General features: G+C 41.2%; 2 protein-coding genes across 3 annotated transcripts; one reads left to right on the forward strand and one right to left on the reverse strand.

Moving 5' to 3' along the window:
• Positions 1-332: 332 nt before the first annotated feature.
• desi1a (desumoylating isopeptidase 1a) lies at positions 333-7,733 on the reverse strand. The gene is made up of 6 exons (XM_079644481.1): positions 7,249-7,733; positions 6,945-6,966; positions 6,106-6,175; positions 5,540-5,649; positions 5,241-5,363; positions 333-2,925 (listed from the first exon to the last, which is right to left on the reverse strand). Exons 1-6 carry the CDS (start codon positions 7,508-7,510, stop codon positions 2,835-2,837), a joined length of 678 nt encoding a protein of 225 aa, XP_079500607.1. The 5' UTR covers positions 7,511-7,733; the 3' UTR covers positions 333-2,834.
• Positions 6,057-27,954, forward strand: flii (FLII actin remodeling protein). 2 transcript variants are annotated; one of them, XM_079644398.1, is made up of 31 exons: positions 6,057-6,204; positions 9,810-9,920; positions 10,467-10,538; positions 10,699-10,779; positions 10,916-11,163; positions 11,619-11,722; positions 12,132-12,307; positions 12,532-12,689; positions 12,932-13,016; positions 13,644-13,791; positions 14,216-14,352; positions 14,457-14,564; positions 15,039-15,143; positions 15,228-15,407; positions 16,373-16,455; positions 17,012-17,086; positions 17,283-17,366; positions 17,506-17,677; positions 19,017-19,124; positions 19,220-19,411; positions 20,535-20,633; positions 20,751-20,840; positions 21,180-21,319; positions 22,213-22,447; positions 23,745-23,899; positions 23,981-24,041; positions 24,121-24,249; positions 24,661-24,767; positions 25,097-25,202; positions 25,301-25,366; positions 26,081-27,954. In XM_079644398.1, the coding sequence occupies exons 2-31, from the start codon at positions 9,840-9,842 to the stop codon at positions 26,213-26,215; spliced, it is 3,720 nt and encodes a 1,239-aa protein (XP_079500524.1). In that variant the 5' UTR covers positions 6,057-6,204; positions 9,810-9,839; the 3' UTR covers positions 26,216-27,954. The 2 variants fall into 2 exon arrangements, with proteins under 2 accessions (XP_079500524.1, XP_079500523.1); XM_079644397.1 differs by lacking the exon at positions 6,057-6,204 and adding an exon at positions 8,432-8,591.
• Positions 27,955-27,994: the final 40 nt, after the last annotated feature.

Consider the following 27,994-nt stretch of genomic DNA (forward strand, 5'->3'; position numbering starts at 1 on the left):
GTGTTATTTACAGAAATTGAAATGTAGATGTCAGGGTTGGGGAAAGTACCCAATACATGATGTTTTTGTATATATTAAGCTTAACACTATCTAATGTAATGCCTTATGTTTAAATACACCATAACATATTCTTAGTAAATATCTATGTCTGAATACTTAATTGTTTTGTTAAATAGTTTTTCTTGTTGTGGGACCGCACTTTGTACTAATTTGGTAGAATGCCCCATATACCTTATTGCCTACCAAATGATTCAAATCATATGTGCAATCTATGAATAAAATGTATATGCGTACCTGAAGCTCTAAGAATGAGTCAATAATAACAACAGATGTTCTCAAATTTGCAGTCAATGGCTTTATGTTTAGGTGGATTTACAAAAGAAAACAATGACACAAACAATATGCATAAACTATAGTTAGAATAATTAAATAGGGAATAATATCCAGCACTATCTGTTGCAATTTCACATCACAGGTAGCATCCAGCACACGTCAGATCAACAGAGAGTGATTTGTGCAGGAATACATTTCACTGGTCTGCTCAGCATGTCTCTCAGTTGGCGGGCAGAAGGCAAAATAACAAGAGAGCAAATTAAACTGAGCCTTCAAGCCTCTCAAATGGGCAAACAGTGGCCGAATACTTACAAATATCAGGTTTGGAAATATAAACGCTGCAAGGTAGAAACGATAACGGCCACAGTTTGGAAGGTAACATTTGTGAGATGTTTGTTTATTGCAGGAAAATGCAATGACGTTTAATGCTGGTTTAGTTATTTTGTTTGTTATTTCCTTGTTTTTTTCGTTTGATCGTTCCACGAGGTTCAATATGGTTCATATGGGGAACACTGTCTTTATCAGGCAAACCTTAAATATGTCAAAACTATGAATTAGCTTGAAATTAGACCGTTTTTGTTCTTTCTGATGGCCGTGTATAATGCACTGATATTATAGGCTGTGAGTGTTACTGAACTACTTAAGTTTTTCTCACTACTTCTACCCACTTTTACCTCATTTGTCTACGTTTTCTGGAGCTCCACACAGTAACCTAACTAGCAGGTTTGAATGCAGACAGCACAGGGAGTTACCATCTGTGCTGCACAAAACAACATGCCAGCTCCTAACAGCGTGACTGTCGCCAAGCGGAGGGAATTGAAGGCACAGAGGTGCATTGTATATGCAACACACTCTGGTGGCTGTCAAAGGATGCAAACAAGTTGTATTTAAAATCTGTGGATGAGCAGTTTTTATAATACACATGGCAACAAAAAAAGGGTATAATAAAATGTAATTATAATCAGCATCTCCCTGTGGCAAAGAGGCACGATTCATGTCATATAACAGGACCGGGGTGCAGTTCACTTAAATATCTGAGAAATAAGTTAAAGGGGCCCTATTAAGATCATTTCTAGGTTGATATTTGTATTTAGTGTGTCTTCTATAACATGTCTCCATGCTTTAATGTTCAAAAAGCTCTTTATTTTTCTCATACTGCCTGTGCTGTCTGAAACCAGAGCCCAGTCTGCTCTGATTGGTTAGCTGTCTGGCTCTGTTGTGATTGGTCAACCGCTTAAAGATGTCCCGTCCCTTAGCCTATCACGTACAATGTGTTGGAGCGCTAGCCAATAGAAGCGCAAGTGTTAAGTAGTGATGTCACTAAGTTCAGGAAGTAAACAAAGGAGTCCAATGGAGGCGTTTCAGGCAGAGATGATATACATAGGAATAACTCAAATGTAAAGTGAACTGATCCCAGTCCTGCTATAATGACACATACTCAACATGTGGTTTTTTTCACATCACCTCTCTATATATTGTAACTGCAGTATGAGTTAGGTGTCAATAACCTGCTTTATCACAAAAGATGCAACAAATCAAATCAAATCTTGTCAGTTGAACTCGGCAGAAACAGACACATATTACAGGTATAAAAGGGTCAATGATGGACATTTAACTACAGGCTACCAAAGAACAATAGACAAAACAATCATAAAAGTGCAAAATGTAAATATTGTTGACATTAAAAGATCCTTCAGCTATCTTCATCCTGATGTTCCTTCAAACAGCCTTCATATAATTGAATATATTATATATATATATCTATTCAAAAGTGTACACTAAATATATCTGATATGCATGTCAGTGTAAAACAATGACATTAATTATTAAATATCTAAACTACAGAAGTAAAATCTTATTAAATTAACACCAAAATGGGAATTAAACTAGTTCCAGGTGTAAAGGAACAATATTTACTTTTTTGTATAAAATGTATTGTACTTCCTAAGTTGGATGCACTAGTGCGCAAGAGGTATTTTAATGTTGTAGGTGGTGTGATTACAGCCTAGACATAAATGTTATGGAGTAAAAAGTGCAATATGTTATATATATTATGGAGTAAAAGTACAATTTCTTGCAAAATGAAAATGCTAAGTTACGCCGCAGTGCTCCAAATCTTTAATATACATTTGTCTGTTATATTTTACTTCAGAAAAAAGCTTAATTGGACATCTGACTTTCCATAGATGTATTTATAAGAAGGCAACATTCATTAAAGTCAGTTTTAAATGTTAAAAATCATCTGTGTTTTACAAGTACATTGAATTTGATTCCAGATTCCCCTTTAATAATAAATAACTAAATCATGTGGATCCTAAGGAGGTGTAAATTATGAATAGCTTATATAGTCATCAGTAATAGCTTCCAAAATGGCCATTAGCTTAAATGCTATAGTGTGTAATGTATGTACAGAAGGAAAGGAGAAAGAAAGACAATTATCTTGACTGTCTGACTTCAATAGAAGTGACCTTGTGAGCGCACGAGGATCTGCGGCTCTCAGGTTACGCGTTTCTCCCCCGGTTGATGACGTTTCCCCCTGGAGGGGCGATGTGGATCGAGTCCAGGATCGGCCGCAGAATCTGGCCGAACGGTCTGGAGACAGAAGGAAGAGATTTGATATTTGAAATCGCAGCAGCAAGGGTTCTTAACATTGATCACACACAAAGCATTATATTATGTAGCAACTTCATATATCAGCGAATGCCTTTCATTTTGTGTACGGACAAGAAGTATCTGATATTCTCCTGCCTTTCTTTTTCATAAGCTCCTCAAGCCTTTCCGTCTTATGACCTTAAACTATTAGAAACATTTGTATTTATTCCTAAACATTTTGTTTTTCAAATTCTCATGTTCAATTTCTTGGATTTGAGACCTTCTACATGTTGTGACCCCTTGTTAAAGAACCTGTTCATCTACATTGGAGTACTAATGGATGTAAAGGGGAATGTGAGAAAATAAATAATAAAGAATACGTTTAAAAAAAGAATAAAAGACACGCTTTTTCTTTGGTTACCGGGCCTTTTTTTTATGCCTAAACCATACATTTAAACCCCTTTTCATTCATGCATTTTAAAAGAATGTGCCTGCTTTGGGCCGTTTCTCAATGTCGAGTATACCTGCTGCAGAGCCACTATTTCAAGTATACTATGTCATTGAGTGGCGCCGAAGGACTGTTGAAATACATACTTGAAATAGTGGCTCTGCAGCAGGTATACTCGACATTGAGAAACGGCCTTGGTCTTCCTGCTGGGTTAATACATTTTTCTGCATAAAACATATTTATTTAGCGACATTTTGGCAGTTTCATTTAAGATTGTATGACAGCAGGTTGACCCAGACACATAGAATGGATAGTTTACATATAATAATATTGGGAGGGATGCAGGGCCGTGGGAAGTAGGGGTACTGAGGGTGCTGCAGCACCCCCTGGTGGAGGACAGGGGATCTGCACTTCTACAAGATATAATACAATAAAAACGAATTTTCAGCCTTGATGTAACAACATTCATAATTAAGTAAAGATAACACCCTTTTCACCCCGGTTAAATTTCCATTTGCTCTGTACGATGGGCGCTGTAGTGATGAAAGTGGGGGGTGTTGGCTTATCAGGCGACCGCAGCTCACAGCCAAAGTGAGAGAGATAGAGAGAGGGGGTGCACCGGTGCCGGCGGGATTGTTGTTAGCTTCTGCTGCGCTAACGGATATAAGAAGCTGTTTCTACAATAATGTGGAGGGAGAGTTCTGTCCTGTCAGACTGAGAGGCTCAGTGAAGTAAAGGACTCTGAGGGTTTAGTTCAATTTGGTCTAAATTATCTCAGTGAGCCTCAAACGTTTTGATCACAATTTATGTAAACAAATATTTCCAAGGCACACCTTTATAATTATTAGGATAAATAAAAACAGGTTTGAAATCATTCCAATGTATACTATAGGACAGTAAACCAAAAATATCATTTAAAACTGGAGAGATTTAAAAATATGCATAAATAAATAAATTGTAACTGGTAAAATAAGATATGAATGAACAACAAAAATAAAATAAGTTACATTTATTTGTTATTGGCTATGGTAGGTTATTGAAAATGTTCACATACTTATTTGATTAATAAAATGCAAACCGATCTTTTTCTGGGTGTTTAGAGTTGTACCCCCTAGATCAGTCTCTAGTAATTGGGCGCTCAAAGTGCACCAGATTGAAGCATTTTATTTTAAAATGTAAAAAATATCTTCCCGGGGGGGCACCCCCGGACCCCCCTAGAGGATGTGAAGTCCACCCCCCAATTAAAACATGTTATAATACTAAATACATTTGAAGCCTTTTTATATAAGCTGTCTACCATGTCAATATGTTTCTCTGTTTGTAGTGTATTGGTCTTTTGTAGAGGTTTTTCATTGCCAGCTAAAATCTTGCCTATAGGGCAGCACATTGGTCAGAACCAGCCCTGGTGCCATCCCCACAGCACCCCCCATTTGAAACATGTTCCCACGGCTATGGAGGGATGAAACCCTCTGTAATGGTCTCACATGCAGAGCACACAGCACACACAGTGAAATGTGTTCTCTGCTTTTAACCCATCCTAGTACCAGGAGTCTAGTACTAGGAGCAGAGGGCAGCTATTGCAATGGGAGTGAGGGGGGAAGGGGGGTGTCCGGTAGCAGTCCACACTCCATATTTAGGTCTGTTCGGGGACTTGAAACGGCGACCCTGCGGCTCACAGTCCAAGCCCCTACTGACTTCGGGAGTAGTAAACCACTTCTAATTAGAACTACATTTTCCAGAAGCTTGATGTTAGCTAAACCATTTTCACATATGTTATTATTCATATTATTGTGACTATTTTGCATTATATTTTCTTAAACCTTCGATTGGAGTCACAGGGAGCTGACAGATTGAGTTCAACACTCACGTGGAGAGGATTTCTGATGGGAGGTCGGTGATGTGGGATGGGATGGAGTTGCCCGTCATGAACTGAGCCACCTCGTTGGTGAAGGTGTTGCAGTTGTGCTCAAACAGACGATACCTGTCTCCTCTGAACCAAGAGAAAAAAGGACAAAATATATCAAATAATAGTTTTTCAGTAGATTTGTGAAATTAGACATACGATACGACAATTCAACTTGTTGAGAATCCCTTTTTCTTTAAGATGAATACTATGTGTCTTGATTTGTGTTGCCTTGAAGAACAGCTATTTAGCAGTTACTCGACCTGTATGTGCTTTCTCCCAGGGAAGAAAGGTACTCCATGAAGATCTCATCAGTTACTTCGGTCTCTCCGAGCTCCACCACTGTGTCTGGAGGACCCAGCATCGTCCCACCCTGACAAACACACAGTAAACAAACATCTCATAACATACACGTCATATGACATCCATGAGCAGGGAAAAACTAGTTGATTCAGTTGTTTCCTTTCACCAATACTATGTGGATTTACAGACTCCCTGTTTGTAAATCCACACTATCCACACTATTATAGGCCACTTCAATAACACATTATTGAAGTGGAAAATGAATTGTAAAACTCGATAAATATTGTAAGACACTACACGTAAATATTGTACTTATAGATGTATACATTACCTAAAGTAAAACCTTTTTTATTTTTTTTTATAATAATTCAAGTTTTCAAGAGTCATAATCTTAGCGAAAAAAATCAAACTAAGAAATGTTGATAAATCTCTCTGCTGTCACTTTTGGTTTGCATACTTTTTCTTAATAAGCTTGTGGAAAATAACAGAGTTGTGAAAGGAGTCAGTCCCCTTTACACAGACTCACCGGCGGACAGCTGGAGATCCCCTCCCCTCCGTAGAAGAACTCCTCACCGTATGCCACTATAGCTGTGTGCCTGTCAGAAAGCACACAGTTATCAAAGATGTAAGTAAAGCTCAGAACAGTGGAATTGTATTTATTTAAAATTGTAACTAAGTGCCTCTTTACAAAAAAGCAAGCTATAAACCAGTGAGACAACCTAATAACTCATAGCAATACACAGTAATACAAATAAAAAAAAACGCATTTGATCAATTGATTGTTATAATGAACTCCCAAAGTATGTATTATAATTGTTTTCAATACAATCTCTTATATTGTTAAATGATGCTCTACTTTTTTTGAATTACTTTAAGCTAAATACAAAAACATTACTCAATAACAAAATAAGTTTGAGCTGCTAACAATAAGTTCTTTTATTTATTAGCTTAATGTCACAAAAATAAATGGCAAATAACTGATTGCTTATTTTTATGAAATGTTTTATTTTGTATGAACAAATGAGCTGTTTTCAGAATCTTACTTTTTATTATGTTATGGTTTTGGACTAACAAAACAAGACAATGAGATTCACCTTGGATTTTGAAAAATAGATACTTCTTTTTTTATTCTTGTCAATTAATCAATAATGAGAATAATCGTTGGTTTCAGCTTTAAATTAAAGACAGAAATAGTCACATTTCGAGTAACTATTTCAAACATTACAGTATTATATTATATTAAGTCATGTGTTTTCTGTGATAATGAATGGGTCAATGGCCTGGACTTGCAATGTTTTCACAACTAAAGAGGTCGTTTTAGATATCAAAAAGACAGCTGTCAAAATAAAATAAAAGGGTTCATACCATATACCATCCAGTTGCTTTCCTGTAACAAAAAGGGGTACAAAATGAATCGGTAGCAGACGACGTTCAGTGCAGCTGTAACTTACAAGTGTATCAGTTTTGTATCAAGACCGGATTCATTTCTTAAGAGGTAGAAACATAAATCAGTCACGATTCACATTATATTTTCAAAATAAATGCATTAAAAAATCTTGATGATTTAACCAAACATCAGTTCACTGAACGCTAATGATTACATACAAACTGTTAATACATAATAAATCCCCTATTTGTGTCCAAGGCCGGATTTTTTGTCTGCACTTACCTAACATGATGGGACTAAGGCTGCGGGCCATTCCTCTCGATAAATCATAAATATATAGCTGAACATTGTATCGCGTTACATTATTATCCATAATGTAAAACCTAAAATAGCTTTTTTTATTGAATGTGTTTCTTGGCTGGCTAAGCGACGGATATTTAGCCGCACAGCTGACCGGGAGGATCTCATACAAAAACACTTCCGATTCCACTGCTTCAACCGCCTTCAAAATAAAAAATGTTTTCGCAAGACGCCAGCAATTCATCGTGAGCTTCCTTGAGAAATCTTCTTATTTTGAAAATAAGTTATACCTCTTCCGGTTTTACTATCACTATCGCTTAATGACTTGACAGTTTCTATGTAACCGCAGTTTTTGCTGAAAATGTGCCACTTTAGATAAGAAAAAAAAGACATTTGCAACTGATGATCCCTTCAGATAACACAGAAAAATTCCTGAAGATTTAATCGTATTAATCTAGTGCCCCACACTCATAAGCAAACACAGAAGCAAGTCCTTGTAGAAAACGGGACACCCACACAGACCTGGGTGCATTGTAATACCTGGTTAAAACCCCTAGATGGCGCTGTACACACACTAATATTAACATTTGGTTCATTCCGGAACAGCGGGTGGCGGTAACTGTTGGTAGAGGTTATAATAATATTCAGAAGTCTGTCAAAGTGTCAAAGTTTAAAGGGAATTTGCAGAAAAGAATGTGCGCAGTTTTCTCCAGGATGAGATCAGGACATACTGGACTCAATGATACATTATTCATCATGAAAACATCCAATTAGAAGACAGTTGAACATGTGTTATTATGTTGTAAAGATTCACTATAGAAAGAGAAATACTGAAGTGAAGTGTATAAAAAAAAACGTGTTGAACAATCATATATTGCAAATAGTAATTTACAGATTCGTATTAGACTATTAAAATGGTCAAACTCAGAAGGCAGCCAGTAATAACACTAATTCAAAATAGGTACATATTGCACAACACTGGTGTCGTCGTGTTTGTTTGTTTTTCAACGGTCTTTAATTAAATATGTCAACAATACCGTTTTTATTTCTAGAAGTTAGCATGGTTTTCTTTAATGTAATTGTCTTTCAGTCTTGACGATACACACTCCAATACAGTAGATGGCGGCATGCACCTTCAAACGTTGGTTTTTGTCGCCCGCCATTAAAACAAACGAAGAAGAAGTGTGCCGCAGCCACAACCCTGCCTGCCTCTGGACCAAAATAGACAGTTGAGGGCAGAGCAGCTGATAAAGCAACCAGAAATGGCTTCCACCGGAGTTCTTCCCTTCATCAGGGGGGTAGATCTCAGTGGAAACGACTTTAAAGTAAGTCTTCCAATATGTTTTTGCTGGTATTGAATACGTTGAGCTAGCTAGCTAAAGCTAACTCAAGTTAGACAGTCACAACAAACGGCTAAAGGCTAAACTCGCTAAACACTAGCTTAGCTTAACGTCGCTAGCATTGGGCGTTAGCCAGTTGTCAGTTTGACATGGACAAAGTAGCTGTCTGGTTTCCGTCACTAGCCTGTTTCCTGGCATTTGACCACTTTCTATTTAGAGGAATGGGCTGAAAGGGTTCGTTTTTTACTTTGTTATGGGTACACGTTAGCTCATTCTGTGTAGTTTGGGATCTTTAGCTCTAGTTTCAACGTCACATTAGCTAGCAAACTTAGCTTCACTGTTGGCTAACTCTGTGACTCAAACTTCCCTTTACAACATGTCTCAGCTTTTTCAGCGTTTAACTACAATCACTAACCTACAAGGCCAACACATCAATACATTTGGTTACAGTTTTAGAGTTTGTTGACTCAATGTCGTCATGGTTGCAGGATTGAAAACAGACACACTTTGTGAGCTTAGTTTGAGAGACTGGAATTAAAAGCAGCCCGACTGGCAGCAGTGACAGCTGAGATCATCTGGCATGTATTCTAACTGTCAGAACTATTTGTGTGCGTAATGCTAGCTGCCATGTTGGTATGAAAATAGTACGAAGCTGGATAAATAACCTTATTGTTAAAGGATTGGCTGCTTATATCTATAGTACAGGGTGACATCATTTGAATGAACTATGAATCATAACGACTGACTGGAAGGTTTCTTATCCTCTGCTTTCAAAACTCATGTAGTTGATTTAAATCACCTAGTTGTTGTTGACAAGTTGACCCACAATAAACCAGCAAGGCTGTCAACTTCTATCAGGGTTTGTAGGTGCATAAAAGAAATGTACTGTTCTTATTCTTATGGATATACAAGGTTCATATGCTGTGTTTAATACATTTAGCTAAACATATGGTAATCATTTGGAACATTTCCGGAAACAAATACCTGTTTGAACTTTGCTTTTTTGAGCTGTTTCAGTAAAAAAATATCTCCATTATGTATTATAGTTACTACATCTAAGGGTTTTACACCAACATTTCAATCTCAACAGATTTAGGTAATCAGACAATGTTGGGTGTTTTATTTGCACCCTCCACCAACTTCCTCTACATTTAACTTTACAAAGTTCTAGCATTGACCTTCCTTTCCTCTCTGTCGTTACAGGGCGGGTACTTCCCCGAGCATGTGAAGTGTATGAGCAGTCTGCGATGGCTGAAGCTGAACAGGACCGGACTGTGTTACCTCCCAGAGGAGCTGGCCTCTCTGCAGAAGCTGGTGAGACCTTCAGGACTGCACTTGAAATCGTAGTTGTCACCTATAGCAACCTATGTTAATGTCATTCCCCAAGCCATCTATAAATGCATGGTTGGGAACAGTATTGTTAATTGTTTATATTTAATGTGTGAGTAACAAAGGACTTCACATCAGTAGATTTAGAGAACAGTTCAACCTCATTTGATAAAAAACTCAGCCTTACTTTAATCCTTCGTATCTTTGATAGGATTATCTAATCTGAACCTCCAAAGCTTTACTCAGCAGGCTGCGGTGAAAAGGTGATCCACGCTAACATGCTTGCTCTTACCAGTTTTAGGTAAATAAGATTAGTCTGCTATCTCAACAAGGAGTCACAGTGTCTAGGCTGTGTTTATCAGTCTTGATTTGATCCTGTTTTCTGTTGAATTATTCTGTTTAGTGACAAATGAGAATTAGTGCAAGAAGTACGTTGCAAACTGGACCTTGTAGAGTGTATTTATGGAGTTATAGGTGATATTTTCTTTCTTGGTGCAGTGTGTAAACAAAACCTATGTTGTTCTTCTTCAGGAACATCTTTCAGTGAGTCACAACAGCCTTACCACTCTACATGGAGAACTGTCCAGCTTACCCAACCTACGGGTAAGTGACACCCACACACGCACAAGACAAAGCATGTGGTAATTTCTTACAAGCCATAAGCACTGTACATTTCAATCTGATGCTTTTAATATGGCCCCTTTCTCCTCGTACCAATGTGTAGTTTTTATATTGCCCTAATTGTGTTTCTATATCTGTACAGGCGGTGGTAGCCAGAGCCAACAACCTGAAAAACTCCGGAGTCCCCGATGACATCTTTCAGCTAGATGACCTCTCTGTGCTGGTATGTAATACTCTCACACAATCCCAATGTATCTGCTTACCAACCCACCATTTTTACAACAACACATACAACATAACTCTACCTCCCTGACAGTATTGCCTTCAAAAACGCCACATTTCCCCTTATTCCCCTTCAGGACTTGAGTTTCAACCAGCTGACGGAGATCCCCCGGGACCTGGAGAACAGCAGGAACATGCTGGTTCTGAATCTGAGCCACAACAGCATCGACGCCATCCCCAACCAGCTGTTCATCAACCTGACAGACCTGCTGTATCTGGACCTGAGCGACAACAAGCTGGACAGCCTGCCGCCGCAGATGAGACGCCTCGTCCACCTGCAGACGCTCACACTGAACAACAACCCGCTGATGCATGCCCAGCTGCGGTGAGAAGACAGAACTCTGTCATTATTTCCTCTTGCTTCACATCAGGGCTGCACAAATACAGGCCTATCAATTGTGTTCTACTTAACAAAACATTTAGGTTTGGTACAGATCCATTAAAAAGAAATCACACCATGATCATTCATATATTTATATGTTAATGACAACATCCTCCAATGTCGCAATGGCAATATCACACCTTGTATAATACCCGATTTAATGGTGTGTGTGTGTGTGTGTGTGTGTGTGTGTGTGTGTGTGTGTGTGTGTGTGTGTGTGTGTGTGTGTGTGTGTGTGTGTGTGTGTGTGTGTGTGTGTGTGTGTGTGTGTGTGTGTGTGTGTGTGTGTGTGTGTGTGTGTGTGTGTGTGTGTGTGTGTGTGTGTGTGTGTGTGTGTGTGTGTGTGTGTGTGTGTGTGTGTGTGTGTGTGTGTGTGTGTGTGTGTGTGTTGTGAGCAGCCAGCTGCCAGCCATGGTGGCGTTACAGACTCTCCACCTGAGGAACACCCAGAGGACCCAGACCAACATGCCCACCAGCCTGGAGGGCCTGACACAGTTAGCAGGTAACACACATAGATAAACTTGTTTTCTTCCAGAGCTTTTTTCGGGGCCTGGAACATTCTTCTTCTTCTTACGATTACCTCTTGGCACGGTGGTACATTTTTCACATAGCAGTACAGTCAAAGTAAAACATTTCAGAGTCTTAAACATTCGCCACCTGACAGGCAACAGAGAAGCAGTCTTTCTCTCCCCGTGGAAACGATTACTCTCTAACACTATTAGTGGTGCATTTTCAGATGAAAACAGACTTCTTGACCATTGCTACTGACTCATAAGAGAAGTCAATGTTCCAACTGCTAGATTAGGAAACAGATTAGGGAAACAGATTTGTTTGTTTTTATCAAATGTGTTGCTCTGGGGAAACATACTCCTGACTAACCCGTGTTCCCTCTGTCCTCCCGTCCCTCCCAGATGTCGACCTGTCCGGTAACGACCTGTCCCGCGTCCCCGAGTGTCTCTACACTCTGGGCAGTTTGAAGAGACTGAACCTGAGCAGCAATCAGATCACAGAGCTGTCCCTCTGCATCGACCAGTGGACGCAGCTGGAGACGCTCAACCTGAGCCGCAACCAGCTCACCTCCCTGCCCGTAAGCTCACGGAGAAACACTCACTGCAGCCAGGAGCCGCTGTTTTATCTTTCTGTGTTTAGAACGCTGTGGAGCTGGAGTTGTTGCTACCTTTAAGGACACATTTGATTACATTATTTTGGGGGTTTTACTGGGTTATTAATGGGATCTACTTTCTTGCTGGAATCTCACTAGCTTTTATATCTTGCATTAAATCAACATTTCTCTTGTGTGTCTCGATTCAGTCTGCAATCTGTAAGTTGTCCAAACTGAAGAAGCTGTACGTGAACTCCAACAAACTGGACTTTGACGGGGTGCCTCCGGGCGTGGGCAAACTGTCCAGCCTCACAGAGTTCATGGCTGCCAACAACAACCTGGAACTGATCCCAGAGGGGCTCTGCAGGTGAGCTTCACACACCAACACACACACACACACACACACACAGACTGAAGGTGCATTGTTACTCTGATATTTGTATTTTTCCCTAAAAGAGTCTTAATGAAGAAGCATTTATAGCTAAACAACCAAATGCAACAGCTATGTAGAAGTATGCTGGCAGTAGGAGATTCTCTGTACATGACGAGTTATGTTGACACGAGAGTAATTGGCTATGTTGATACAATATGTGGTTTTGTGTTGTGTAGGTGTGGCAAGCTGAAGAAGCTGGTGCTGAATAAAAACCGTCTGGTAACGCTGCCCGAGGCCATCCACTTCCTGACTGACTTAGAGGTACAACGCTTGCTCACTATTAACTAAAAATGCACTTATTTCTCCACCAGTCACTGTGGCAGGTTACAGAGCATTTCTACTGGCTACTCAAATGTTTCTGCAACTTCTGAACTCTTTAAGTAACAAAAACATTTCAACACTGAGTCAGTGCTTCCAGACAGTTGAAATATCTATTTTTATTTTGTATTTCTTTGCCATGCTGTTGGGTGACCTGACGTTTAACCTAAATTCCCTGCGAGGCCACTGGTCAAATACTCTGATAGAATTGGATTTAAACAGCATTTATTCTAGGGAAGATTGAAGATTATTTATAGGGTTGATTACTTCCTAAAAGTGTCAAAAGAAGGTTGAAGTAACCTGTCTCCTGGCTGGAGAGAACATATAACACACTTATATAAAATACATTCTAGTTCAAATAGGAGGAAGTTGGATAAAGCAAATATAACTTCATCTGACAGACATAACGACTTCATGAAAAAGACAATAGTCGTAGTCCAGTATATTTTACATTTCGGTCGGAATGCTAATGACAACCAGACGTGCAATGATTGGTGCTCTGTAAGGTCATAATGTTTAGGAAGGATAAATGTAAATACATGATGATACAACCCGTTCTTTTGTCTCTAGGTTCTGGATGTGCGTGAGAACCCTAACCTGGTGATGCCTCCCAAGCCGGTGGACCGCGGAGCCGAGTGGTACAACATCGACTTCTCTCTGCAGAACCAGCTGCGTCTGGCCGGGGCCTCGCCGGCGACCGTGGCTGCTGCTGGGGGAGGTACGTGTGTTCACGTCTGTAACTGGAAGAAGAGTTTGGACTTTCATGTATATAGTTTAAGTACCTTATTTAATATTAAAAAGCCATTCAAATGTATGTTTTATTTTCAATGAAAACATCATTAAAATCCTCAGAATCAGAATACTTTCTTTTATCCCAGGGGGACATTGTGTGACAGTTTCTCAATTTTATAACAAAATAAAATATATATTTAAAAGTAGAATTAAAATAGTAAAAAGTATATCAAATATTTGTATAAACATAAGAAGTTATATAAAAAATGTGCAAATTCTACAACAAAATACAGTATAATATGTATATTAAAAAATATACAGCGGTGTGAAAGTCTTAATACGATATTAATGGTGATATCAGTCTGCTGATGCTGAAGTAACTCCTGGTATCTCTGTCTTTATGTTTGCAGGAGCCAGCCCCCGAGACCCCCTGGCGAGGAAGATGAGGCTGAGGAGGAGGAAGGACAGCTCTCAGGACGACCAGGCCAAGCAGGTGCTGAAGGGCATGAGCGACGTCGCTCAGGAGAGGAACAACTTGGAGTCAACGGTAAAGATCAGGAAGGGTGGATTCACCGTCCAGAGGGAGAACGATAAACACAGTGAGGTTCTTAAACTACCTTCCTACTGTAAACACATCCTTTGTTCCTGCAGGAGAACGGGGAACCGCAGTACGTGGATCTAAAGGTCCGGCGCTGGGACAAGAGTCTGGAGAAACCGGCGCTGGACTACTCCGAGTTCTTTATGGAGGACGTGGGCCAGGTGAGGGGCACACTTTTACTGACTTATATTTATCTAAATATTTTTATTTTAATTGTATTTATTTGATATTTACCTTTAACACATTTTAACACTTCTTATCCTAACCCTAAATATTTAGTATTTGTTTTAATTTAACTTCTTGTGTTTATACAAATATGTTAATTACATTTGATTTATTTTGATTGCCCTTTCTGACATCAACTTATTTTCTTCATATACATATTTGTATTATTTTTTATTTATTTGATCTTTTACTGGACATTTTAATTTAATCCAATAATCAATTTTGTTTTGTTTTATTTAATTCTAAAATAAACCTATTTTTTCTAGGGAGAGAAAAAGTATTCTGATTCTGTCCAAGCTACAGCCAACCAACATGCCCTAAAAGATTGATTTATAAATGTCAGATAAACATTTCAAGTTTTGCATGGTACAGATATCAGTGTTTATATCTCCTGTTCCCCCGTCCTTCAGGTCCCAGGGGTGTCGGTGTGGCAGATAGAGAACTTTATTCCTCTACAGGTGGACGAAGCTTTCCACAGCAAGTTCTACGAGGCCGACAGCTACATCATCCTCAAGGTGACGTATATGTATTTCTGTAAACTGTCCTGCACGCTATATGCCAGGACAACTCTCTTACCTCCGTCCTTTGTGGGCTTGCAGACCTTCCTGGATGAGAACGGGCAGCTGAACTGGCAGATCTTCTACTGGATTGGTCAGGACGCCACGCTGGACAAGAAGGCCGGCGCCGCCATCCACTCCGTCAACCTGAGGAACTTCCTGGGAGCCGAGTGCAGGACGATAAGGGAGGAGATGGGAGACGAGAGCGAGGAGTTCAGCGCCGTACGTAGACTTCACTGTACAGATGAGAGGGGGCACACCGATTGGCAGACAGACGATTGAGAGTCTAAGCTTAACACGAAGTAAAACCCCCGTGTTTACAGTGTAACATTTCAAGATTCAAGGCTTTCATTGTCCTGTGTGCATACATAGCTACAGTGTAGCTATGACAACAGAGCAACACAATCAAACAGATAATAGTGCAAGTAAATAAAATAAAATAGAATATAATAGAAATAGTGCAGAATAGTCTATAATATATACAAGTCATTGGAATATTGATATATATCTAAGTTGCAACCAGATGAATGTTATGGATGTTCTTTCAAAGGTTGAGGTGTTTAAAGGTCCTGACACACCAAGCCGATTTCAGCCGTCCATGAGCGTCGTGTCGCCCTACTCAGATTGGTGCGTCCCGTCGTGTCTTTTCGGCCGTGCCGACACCTCCCGTCGACTAAAGGCCGTCGGCTAAAGAAATCACTCTGATTGGCTGTTCAGCTAGCGAATCAGTGCATGAGAAGCTAAACGGAAGTGAGGAACCCAAACAAACTATTAAGAAGGCAAATCACGCAGTCTGTTCTTCTTCTCTCGGTTATCGCGCAGTCTGTCTTCCGGTTGTTGCCTCTTTTGAAATGACGAATACACACTACCGCCACCTGCTGGTAAGGAGAGTTATTGCCACTCACGCATGCGCAGTTCGTACGTGCTTCTTGGCCGTCGGCTGAAGTCTTTGCGGTGTGTTCCAGTGCGACACATGGCAGAGACGTGAGGCGACACAACACTCGGGGTCCGTCGGGACGTGTTCCGTGGCGTCAGTCTGGTGTGTAGGCCCCTTAACAGTCTTATGGCCTGTGGGAGGAAACTGTCCCTGAGTCAGGTGGATTTAGTCCGGATGCTTTAACACAATGTTTGTAAAATCCATTTCCTTTATTGCATGGAGTACGAGACTGTCTTCTGTCTGTGTGCAGGTGTTTAACAATGAGATCTCCTACATCGAGGGAGGAACAGCCAGCGGCTTCTACACGGTGGAGGACACCAGCTATCCTATCAGGTGAGACGCACGAGACTTGTTGTTTAAATGCGTATTTCCATTATTCTTCTTTATTTCTTTCAAGTCCAGGAACATTTTACAGAAGCCCCGTGAGGCAAGTTAGAGAAATAGAAAAACCTGGATCCATAACTCTGGTTTTCAGGGTATCCTTTTATCTTCCGTAAAATTGTGAAACTTGTTGGGGTAAAGAGTTTCGCCAGGATTCATTTTTCAAAGTTAAATATATAAATCATCTTTCAGGCTCGTGGTAATTGCCAGTTGCTTCATTACTTGCCAAGACTCCTCACGTGTCAGCCTGTTGTGGCCAACATGGGTATTACAACAACAAACTCCAAGAAAAACAATCTCCACCAATAAAACATGTTCCCTAAAAAATATAAATATAATTTCTATTTGCCTTTTCTTTATATGATTGTTATCTTGTCGGACATTATTCATTTGGAGTCTGAATACATTTAGTCAGATTATAGCTGTAAATCATTTAGATTTTGTGATGTAAACTTTTGTGTCTGTTGGTCTGAAAACATTTTGAATGAGGTATTTTTTTGTCCAACAGGTTGTACAGAGTTTACGGCAAGAAGAACATCCGACTGGAGTCTGTCCCGGTGAAGTCCTCGTCTCTCGACCCACGGTAACTCTCTCACACTTCCTGCCTACACTCGCAGTTTCACACACACTCCCTTCGTGTTTCCTTATCCACAGGAAGGGTCTTATGCCCTGTGATATTGGGCCAATTAGATACATTTTGATTTGATCCCTTTTCTATTTGACATATTAACTTAAGTTAGTTAGTTAGTTCATTTTTGGATTGTTTTTGTTTTTGGCAGGTTTGTCTTCCTGTTGGACAGTGGACCAGACATCTTTATCTGGAGAGGAGCCAACGCCACTCTGAGCGGCACCACGAAGGCCAGGTAGGACACAAAGCATTTAGAAACACAAACATTTCGATGGAAGGCAAATCTAAAGTTGGGAAAACCTTTAAAACATAAAAACAACATACTTGCAGTTCAGCAAAGCGTCAAAGTGTGTGTGCATCGTTTCACCCTGCAGGTTGTTTGCAGAGAAGATCAACAAGAACGAGCGTAAGGGCAAGGCGGAGATCACGACCGTCTCTCAGAACCAGGAGCCCCCGGGCTTCTGGGAGGTTCTGGGAGGACAACCGGAGGAGATCAAGAAACACGTGCCTGACGACTTCTCTGCCGTCAGACCCAAACTCTACAAGGTGAGCGTTTGAACAGCAGCGCTACTTCAGCACCATGTCAGCGTGGTGCTCCTGCAGTGTGGAGGTAGTGTGGAGGTAGTGTGAAGGTAGTGTGGAGGCAGTGTGGAGGTAGTGTGGAGGTAGTGTGGAGGCAGTGTGGAGGTAGTGTGGAGGCAGTGTGAAGGCAGTGTGGAGGTAGTGTGGAGGCAGTGTGGAGGTAGTGTGGAGGCAGTGTGGAGGTAGTGTGGAGGCAGTGTGGAGGTAGTGTGGAGGCAGTGTGGAGGCAGTGTGGAGGCAGTGTGAAGGCAGTGTGGAGGTAGTGTGGAGGCAGTGTGGAGGTAGTGTGAAGGTAGTGTGGAGGCAGTGTGAAGGCAGTGTGGAGGTAGTGTGGAGGTAGTGTGAAGGTAGTGTGGAGGTAGTGTGGAGGTGGTGTGGAGGCGGTGTGGAGGCGGTGTGGAGGCGGTGTGGAGGTGGTGTGGAGGCAGTGTGGAGGTAGTGTGGAGGTAGTGTGGAGGTAGTGTGGAGGTAGTGTGGAGGCGGTGTGGAGGCAGTGTGGAGGTAGTGTGGAGGCACTGTGGAGGTAGTGTGGAGGCAGTGTGGAGGCAGTGTGGAGGCAGTGTGGAGGTAGTGTGGAGGCAGTGTGGGTATAACAGGGTCAGAGTTGTAGGAGGTGTGTGGGATCTACTGTGGAGCTTTCTGCTTGATCTCAAAGTCACGTGTCACTGTTTCTGTAAACCCATGATGATGTGCAGTATGTGGGATGGACTAAAGGACAAACTATCCTATTGAAATATGACTGTAATCAAAGAGGTTGAATATTATTTCACATTAGTCGATACTTAAAACTAGTACTTTTTTTTACGTTAATACATGATGGCAGACGAGTCAAAATGTTTTCTAAATGATGGCAATGGGAACAGTTCTTTAGCTCCAAATGAAATGATGTTTATTGATTATGCCTTACTGTTTGCAGTGAGTATGTAGAGACACAGATTAGAGACATTCCCTAATTAAAATGGCTTCTTACGGTAACTAATCATTTATCTTGTGAGGGTCTAGGACCTGAGCGTTGCAAATTAATCTATACATGTTTTGCTAATTAGACGAGGGCCTTTCTTACACACCTTTCTACTGAAATAGACTTGCAAATTATTTAGAAAATAAATAAAAAAGTCCGTCAAAAACGCCGTTGCAGGAAATATGACCCAATAAAAAAGGGTTTGTTAGAACTATCAAAAAGTCTCTATAACGTGATAACACGTTAAGCAACATGACAGGGGCAGCATGATGACGGACATCGTCGCCCAGCAGGAAGTTACAGTTCTCTGATGTTTTGTTTCTTGTGTATCCTGGCCTGCAGGTGGGCTTGGGTCTGGGCTACCTGGAGCTGCCTCAGATCAACTACAAGCTGTCCGTGGAGCACAAAGACCACAAGATCAAACTGGACACTCAGCCGGAGCTCAGACTGGTAACTTTATGTGCTAAAAACACGACTTTTTGACTGAAATATTGCCATTTAAAAAGTAAATATCTGATTCCATGTTGTCCCTCTCGTGTCCCCAGGTGCAGTCCCTGCTGGACACTAAGGGCGTGTACATCCTGGACTGCTGGTCCGACGTCTTCATCTGGATCGGGAGGAAGTCTCCTCGCCTGGTCCGAGCCGCCGCCCTGAAGCTGGGCCAGGAGATCTGCTCCATGCTGCACCGGCCCAAACACGCCTCGGTCACCCGCAACCTGGAGGGCACCGAGTGCCAGGTAACAACAATAACAATAACAATAAAGCTTTATTTATACAGCACTTTTCATACAACAGAAGCAGCTCAAAGTGCTTTACAAAATGACACATCACAAGTTAAAAATAAACAACAAGAAATTCCCCTCAGATTATTTGTTAAGAACTTTAAAAGGTACATGCTGCAAAATATAGAATTTATCAGGTTAACAGACACAAGGAAAGAATCTCTGAAAGAAGTATGATAATGAAAATAAATACTGGTTTCTCTCTGACAGATAAGACACAAGACAACTGAGTCGATGCAACAATATAAAATATAAAATCATTTTTTTAACACTTCACACTGCCCCCCCCCCCCCCCCCCCCAGGGATGCCAGAGATTATTCGATTTTTCGAATATTCGTTACAGTCTCCATAATCGAAATTTTTTTTTTTAATTCGATTTTATTTATATATTTTTGTATTATTATTTATGTTTTTCTTTTTTTTCCTGGCTTAGTTTCAACCAAAATATAGACTAATGCTAATAATAGTAATAGTATTAATAATTGTAAATGGCCATTGGTCACACCACCAGTTTGTTTTACTGTCAACTTGGAGGAAGCCAGCAGCGCATGCTGAGCTGCTACACACCTACCCCGCCCCCCTCCCTCTCCGTCACTCGTGCAATTGATTTATTGGCGATACAGAACAGTGAGAACAACACAACTAAAGATGAACAAAGTGGTACGTTCAAAGAAGAGTTCCTCGTGGATCTAATTCGAACTGACAAGTGCAAATAAAAAAAATGTTTATGATGCTACAAAAAAAATGTTTTTCTCTCCCGCGGGGGGGGGGGGGTTGGGTCTGCGGCGAATAATCGATTAATATTCGCCAGGGCTGTCCGATTTTCGAATTTGATCATGGTCAGTTTCTGGCATCCCTAGTCTATATACATACTCTGTAGATGTATACCTTTCACTGACCCTTGTTTACATGCTACTGTGACAACAGTTTCCCACAGTGGGATCACTAAAGTCAATCTAATCTCCTCCTCCTCCTCCTCCTCCTCCTCCTCCTCCTCTTCCTCTTCCTCTTCCTCTTCCTCTTCCTCTTCCTCTTCCTCCTCCTCCTCCTCCTCCTCCTCCTCCTCCTCTTCCTCAGGTGTATAAGTCTAAGTTTAAGAACTGGGATGACGTGCTGAAGGTGGATTACACCAGAGCAGCTGAGACTGTCCAGCAGAAAGACAACCTGCAGGGCAAGGTCAGCGATCCAAAGGGTTTCAAATCCGTCCCACTGGTTGGATATCGTTCTATAAAGCGCTGACATGTTTCCTGGAGCTCCTGTCTGTGTTATCAGTGATGATGGTTTCTCTCTCAGGTGAAGAAGGACGCAGAGCAGAAGGATAAGATGAAGGCCGACCTCACCGCCCTCTTCCTCCCCCGGCAGCCCGCCATGGCCCTCACTGAGGTAACAACATGGCTATTGTTGTTTTGTTTCTTCCCATGAACTGTCAGGTGGGAACTAAGTCTAAGTAAGTACGTTTTTGTGTTTCGCTCAAATGACTGGTCGTGCTTTTTAGAGCGCCACGGCTTCCACAGATGACATTTATGTATTTATTGCTATCGGGATGTTCAGAGCATTCAATGGAATATAATAACAAGTGTTTCTGAAGTGAATGACCTACCCCACCTTTAAGTTGTGCATACCATGAACACTGACTCATTTAGTAGTTGAATTAGTCACACCTGAAGACCTTCTTTGAGGCTGAGGTCTCACCTGTCTGTCTGTCTCTCCCTCTGTGTGCAGGCTGAAGGTCTGATGGAGGAGTGGAACGAGGACCTGGATGGGATGGAAGGGTTTGTGTTGGAGGGGAAGAAGTTCGCCCGCCTGCCTGAGGAGGAGTTCGGTCACTTCCACACGCAGGACTGCTACGTCTTCCTCTGCAGGTAGGACATGTGACTGTGGGGAGCCAATCAGAGCCTCTGATGGTCATACTTGGTCATCTTTTTACTATTTTCCAAAAGATTTAGTTTTCCCCCCAATTTTCTTCCCATCTAGGTAAAATACATGCTATTATCCAGGTTTCCACTTAATAGCAAACATATGGGTACCACTTTACAACGAGACTACCCTTATAAAGGGTTCATAATTAGGTTATTAATGAAGTTGTAAACACTTTATTAATCATTAAGAACCATTATAAACCAGTTCTAACATAGTTTTCATACGTCAACACAGGCTCACTATTTGGCAAGATGACTAAGCCTTATAGTGGCTACTTAGCGAGAATCAACTCAGTGAGCAACAGATACCAAGGATGCTAGCTGATGAAGGAGACCAAGTAGCCAATATAAGGCTTATCAGTACAGATAAATGTGGGCTCACTATTTGGCAAGCAACCGGTCACAGTTGCCCTGTTTATCTCATGTCTTATAAAAGCTTATTAATGATTTATAAAGTGTTCTCAACCTAATTAATTAATTAATGAATTACAAACTATTGGTAAACCCTTCATAAGGGTAGTCTTATTGTAAAGTGGTAACTAAATATGTAACTTAGTGAAAACTGAGTTTATTGGGTTTCTTCAACAGCATACAGTTATTCTATCAGAGTAGGTCAACAAATGTTCACTTTATAGAAACATAGGTAGAGTAACAATGTAAATACTGCTTAACACCAGGGCAAACTAAATCTCACACAGACAAACAAATAAATAGAAAACCAGTCGGCTAAAACAAAAATGTCAATAATAAACAATACATGTAAGTAGGGCGATGTTGGTTTCTGTGTCCTGTCAGAGCGAGTCGGTCTCTCTCTAACCCCGCTCTGCCTCCTTCAGGTACTGGGTGGCTGTGGAGTACGAAGACGAGGAGAAGGGGAAGGGGAAGAAGGGGGGTGAGGGCGATGAGGGGGAGAACGCAGCAGCACCTGAGGAAGAGGAGAAGCAGCCTGAGGAAGACTTCCAGTGCGTGGTGTACTTCTGGCAGGGCAGGCAAGCCTCCAACATGGGCTGGCTCACCTTCACCTTCTCCCTGCAGAAGAAGTTCGAGAGCCTCTTCCCCGGAAAACTCAAGGTACGGGAGCGGATCTGAATCTCGGATCTTGTGGTACTGCTGCCTGATTGAGCATATTAAGACCAAAACTCATGCACAACAACTTCCTTACTTGTAGCGGCCGGACTATACAACCAGCACAGCCCCCTAGTTGACCCCCCGCCCCCCCCCCCCACACACACACACACTACAACACAGACTATATTACCCCTTGCTGCTAAATACCAACAAACTATGTGCAATGTAAGGGATAATGTGCAGCCTGTCGTGTGTTCCCCATAAAGGCTTATGACACGGCTACATTCTCAACAAAGTAACGACATGACTCCCAATATTAATTGAAATGCTTTTATGGTTTTAGATTTTTTTTTTTTATTGATTTAAAAAATAGTTGTATGTATTGATTTAAATTGAAATGCATCCGCTAAGAAAAATAGTCCGTTCTTACCATTTGAAAAACGCAGCAACGGCAGGAAGGCGGAGCTTTTTGATTACAGATTTGAAAACATCGTTGCTTGCTTTAAAAGTAGCGCTCTCATGATGTCAAACCTTGGAAAGTATGTATGCCCTAATGCCAAAGGAACTGTCTATGTCTGGACCGCTGCGTGAAAAGCAGGGTTTCTGCCCCGTTACTTCTCCGCTGTTTTCTTGTCGCTCTCGTCTTGTCTGTTCGAAAAGCATTGCTTTTAAGCCAAACTGTACACAGTTACATCGAACTGACTTGTTTGTGCAGATGTGAGCGTCCTTAACAACGGTCCATAAGTCCTTGACAGCGGTCTGTCTGTTCCGGATTAACAACGGGTCACGTGTTCTGAATTGACCAATCAGGATCGAGTATTCAACTAAGCCATGTAATAAATATATATAAATGCTGTTAATAACTGTAATATATACCTGGCTGCTAAATCCTAAGGACTGTTACAGGATGTGTATTTTTTTTAATTATGTAACTTTTAATTTTTTATTATATATATCTTTTAATTATATCATAACTTAGTTTTTTTAAATGCATGTCACATATTTAACACATATAACATTAAGCTGTCTGCGGCTCTTTTTCCTTCTGTAACTACGCATATGATTCTGATAAATACGCACTCATTAGACGGTTATTGAGGAACAACTCAACTAAGGCCTTTTGCTTGTAGAATAAGGCATTAATAAGTGTTTAATAATGACTAATAAAGAGCCAATATACTGCTAATATGCACGTTAATGAACAACTAGTTGATGGTGAATACCTTAATATAAAGTGTTAGCGATAACCCTGCTCTGAGCGTGTAGTGAATTGTGAACCCTCTCCCTCCTTGCTGCTCAGGTGGTGCGGATGACTCAGCAGCAGGAGAACCTCAAGTTCCTGTCGCACTTCAAGAGGAAGTTCATCATCCACAAAGGGAAGAGGAAACAGAAGCTGGACGCCGCCCAGCCCTCGCTCTACCACATCCGCACCAACGGCAGCGCGCTCTGCACCAGGTACACACAGCTCTGAGACCAGCTGTTATCAATGCACAGCACCACTGTCTGCACAACTTCATTTATTTGACTCTCTCTCAGGACGATCCAGATTGGAACGGATTCCAGCAACCTCAACTCGGAGTTCTGCTTTATTCTCAAGGTGTGGTTCTCCTCCTACGTTGTACTGTTTATAAAAAGGATAGTTCTGGTTCCTGTATAACAGTTGATGTTCTCTGCAGGTACCGTTTGAGAGCACAGACAATCAGGGCATCGTGTACACGTGGGTGGGCCGAGCCGCGGACCCCGACGAGGCCAAGCTGTCCGAGGACATCATGAACAGCATGTTCGACGACACGTACAGCAAACAGGTACACGTGAGGTGCCTGTGTGCATCACTCATTTATTCTAATGAATGTTTCTTTCTTATTCTGTGTGTAGCTTCTAATGCTCTAAAGGTCAAGGGTCAATTCCACACACACGCTCTGCCCCTCTATATCATCAAAACTCCTTTCATTGCTTCACTTAAACTTAGCTAAACATTCAAATACTCTCACTTTTAAATTCCTATTAAAGACATTTTAATTATTTGAAAAGTTTAAAACTTTCTCCACCAATTCAACATTTAAAACTCTAAATTAAACGTTATTGCCGTCATAAAATGTGACGATAGACACACAAAAGTTTCTCTATAAAGTGTCCATGAAAAACTCTCTCCAGGTTTGAGAAAGATACTTAGATGTGTGTTTGTTGTGAAACTGAAGATTCAATGTGTCTCCTAGGTAATAAATGAGGGGGAGGAGCCAGAGAACTTCTTCTGGGTGGGGATTGGCTCTCAGAAAGAGTACGATGAAGATGCAGATTATATGAAGCGCGCTCGGCTCTTCAGGTGAGTGAACATCATCTCTAGGTATTATGTACTTATTATGGGAGGCGTGTGGCGCAGTGGATGTGCGTGGGGATCAGGTTCAAACCCCACTGCAGTCAGCATGTCGTTGTGTCCCTGAGACACTTCACCCCAAATTGCTCCTGTGGGGATTGTCCACAGTATTGAGTATGGAAGTCGCTTTGAATAAAAGCGTCTAACAAGTGACATGTAATGGTTTACAAAAATGTCTCAATGCCACCCGTCTTTTCTCTCCTTCTCATTTCATCAACTGTTAACTTCCCAATTGTTTATTTGTCTCCCCTCCCTCCCTCTCCCCCTCCCTCCCTCAGGTGTTCCAATGAGAAGGGATATTTCTCCGTGTCGGAGAAGTGCTCGGACTTCTGTCAGGACGACCTGGCTGACGATGACATCATGTTGCTGGACAACGGGAAGGAGGTAACAGCCCATCTTAAATCTGAGCGATGGACTAATTCCTTTCATCTGTAACCATTAACTGTTTGTGTTTCTGCGTCACTTCCTTGTTCCTCCCTCAGGTGTACATGTGGGTCGGCACTCAGACCAGCCAGGTGGAGATCAAGCTGAGTCTCAAAGCCTGCCAGGTGAGTGACAGACTGTGATTTAGTTTGTGTGGAAAACTGGGTTCATGTACCTAGCCCCTTTCAACAGAAGCTCATTCTAAGTGCTTTACACAAATGAAAGACTTTAAGAGCATTAAGAAACATATTGTAAAATGTAGGGCTGCTCAATTCATCGTATTTTAATCACAATTACGATTATGGCTTGCCAACGATTACGAAAACAACGTAATCGAAATAAAAAATATCTTTTCATTATTATTTAAAAAAAATTATTATTGGTTTTTCAGTTGAGTTATACTTAAAGTTCAGGGTAATGAACTGTTAAAAAAATAATGTTCAACATTTTTTTTCAAAGTAAATGGATAATCGCTTTTAATAATCATGATATCAATTATTGACCCAAATAATCGAGATTATGATTTTTGCCATAATCGAGCAGCCCTAATAAAATGGCATTTAAAAGCAAAGATAATAAAACATGAATAGAAAGAGACATGAATAAAAGTTAGAGTGCCGTGTGAGACGAACCCCTCTTTGGAAAACGTTCATCTGCTGCAACCCAATATTCAGAAAGTTCAGCGGATCCTGGCCGTATTGTGTCGCGTATCAAATGTATCTGCTCCCAGACATTCATGCGGCTCGCTAGTTTTGGACCCCATCTGTAGTCAAAAGGTTCTGCTGTCATCCTCATCTCACTGACCCCCCCCCCCCCCCCTCCCTCCCTCCCCGCTGCAGGTTTACATCCAGCACATGCGCTCGAAGGAGGCGGAGCCGCCCAGGAAGCTGCGTCTGGTGCGGAAAGGAAACGAGCCGCACTGCTTCAGCCGCTGCTTCCACGCCTGGGGGGCGTTCAAAACCCAGCTCGCATAGACACACCCGCTACGCTCACACATGCTTCAAATCTATCCGCTGCCATGTCATCTTCTTCCAGTATGATGATGATGATGTCTTTGCCTAAGCCGGCTTTATATGAGCTCTTATTGCCCCCCCCCCCCCTCTCCCCTCTCCTCCTGCCAAAAAACAGATTTGAAAGTTCAGCTTAAGCTTCAAAAAGTTCTCCAGGTCAAGAAGCCGTTTCTCGTCGTTGGGACAAACTGCAAAATATCACTTTTTTTTTCCTACAAGCTTTTTTGGCAGCGTCTGAGTCGTGGTGTTGAATGAGAGGCGATGTTTGAGAGGAAGTACAGAGGCTTGAAACCCAAAGGGAGCTGAATGCCCTGACATATCCATCTGTTCTGCTGCTCTCTCTGGGCTGCCTGGGCTAACGTTCCACCTCCATGCTCCGTTCAGACCAACTGAAGCAGTTTTAGGCAGATACAAGTTTTACAGTTGTTGTTGATGTTGTTGTTGCATCAGAGTGGTGCAGAGATGATGTATTTTTGTAGGCCGACCTGAGAGTTAGCATCCAAAGGGCGTTCAAGACAACAGATGCGATTATTGGATTATTGCAGAAAATACGCTTTCTGTGGAAAACACACGTTTGTGATGCTTCCACGTTTAGTAGTCTCATTTAGGCACTTGTTATCGCTTCAGACATTCAGCAGTGGGCTATTTAGGGAACAAAACGTGAGACCTCGTTTCAGGCCTCTAACCAAAAACGCTGATTTTGTGACGAGCAAACAGGAAATCGCCAATTGCTAACTCATTACCTGGTTTTAGGACTCATTCCTGCACCACTCTTTTTTTTAAGGGAGAAAACAGAAAACAGCACTAAGAGTTTTTCTGAGGAATGTCTGTTTTTACATATATACGTCTGTTTGTCTGATACTTGGTATGTTTGTATGTTTGCCCCGCCTTCATCGAAACGGGGACGTCTGATTGGTCACCTCTAACTTCTCTCATGTAAAGATTCTTCATTCTTAAAAAGTTGAGTTTATTTGGCCAAAGAGATGTTAAACAAAGGGTCGTATCCTCTGTTTAATTTAAGGGACAGATGTTTAAAAGTGCAATCAGCAGAGCCGGGGAGATATTGAAACTAAATATAAGTGTATTCTTCTACGACACACGCTGCGTTCAACTTGTCAAATGTTTATTTTCTTGCTATTCTGGAGCGAAGAGGACAAGAAAAGCTAGTTTCTTTCCAAATGTAGTCTAATAATGTTTGATTCTACAGGTTTAGAAGTTAGACATCGATGTTTAAACGTTGCTTTCTTTTTCAAATATCTTGTTTTGTAAACTTTAAGATCTGCAGACTTTAATGGGAGATGTTCTGCAGCATATAAGAGACATATCGTAGTAAATATAGTGACTTCTGGTTCCACTGGTCTCAAATCAGTAGTTTATGTTGAAGGGTTTACAGATGAGTTATGATCAGTGTCTCCAGGGTCAATATTTAAAGGAACTACAGACCTGCTGCAGTGATCATGTGACCTGTGTCGAGTTCAGGCATTGGTCCAAACCACATATATCTACGTACCATATTCTCTAAATGGCTGCAACTACCATCGTTTTGTTTCTTTATTTTGTGGGGTGAATCGTATGCCTGGTAGCGTGTTTGAGTCCTCTACATATATGGATGTGTGTGTGTATGAATATGTGCACATGCTTCTGATGCCACTTGCAGATGCTTTATTTATGTATTTTATATTAAAATAAAATTTCACATCACGTTTTTTCTCATCTGGCCTTATTATTGCACTGTTATGTTAT

This window comes from Notothenia rossii (genome assembly GCF_949606895.1).
Source record: "Notothenia rossii genome assembly, chromosome: 8".
Classification (NCBI taxonomy): Eukaryota; Metazoa; Chordata; class Actinopteri; order Perciformes; family Nototheniidae; genus Notothenia; species Notothenia rossii.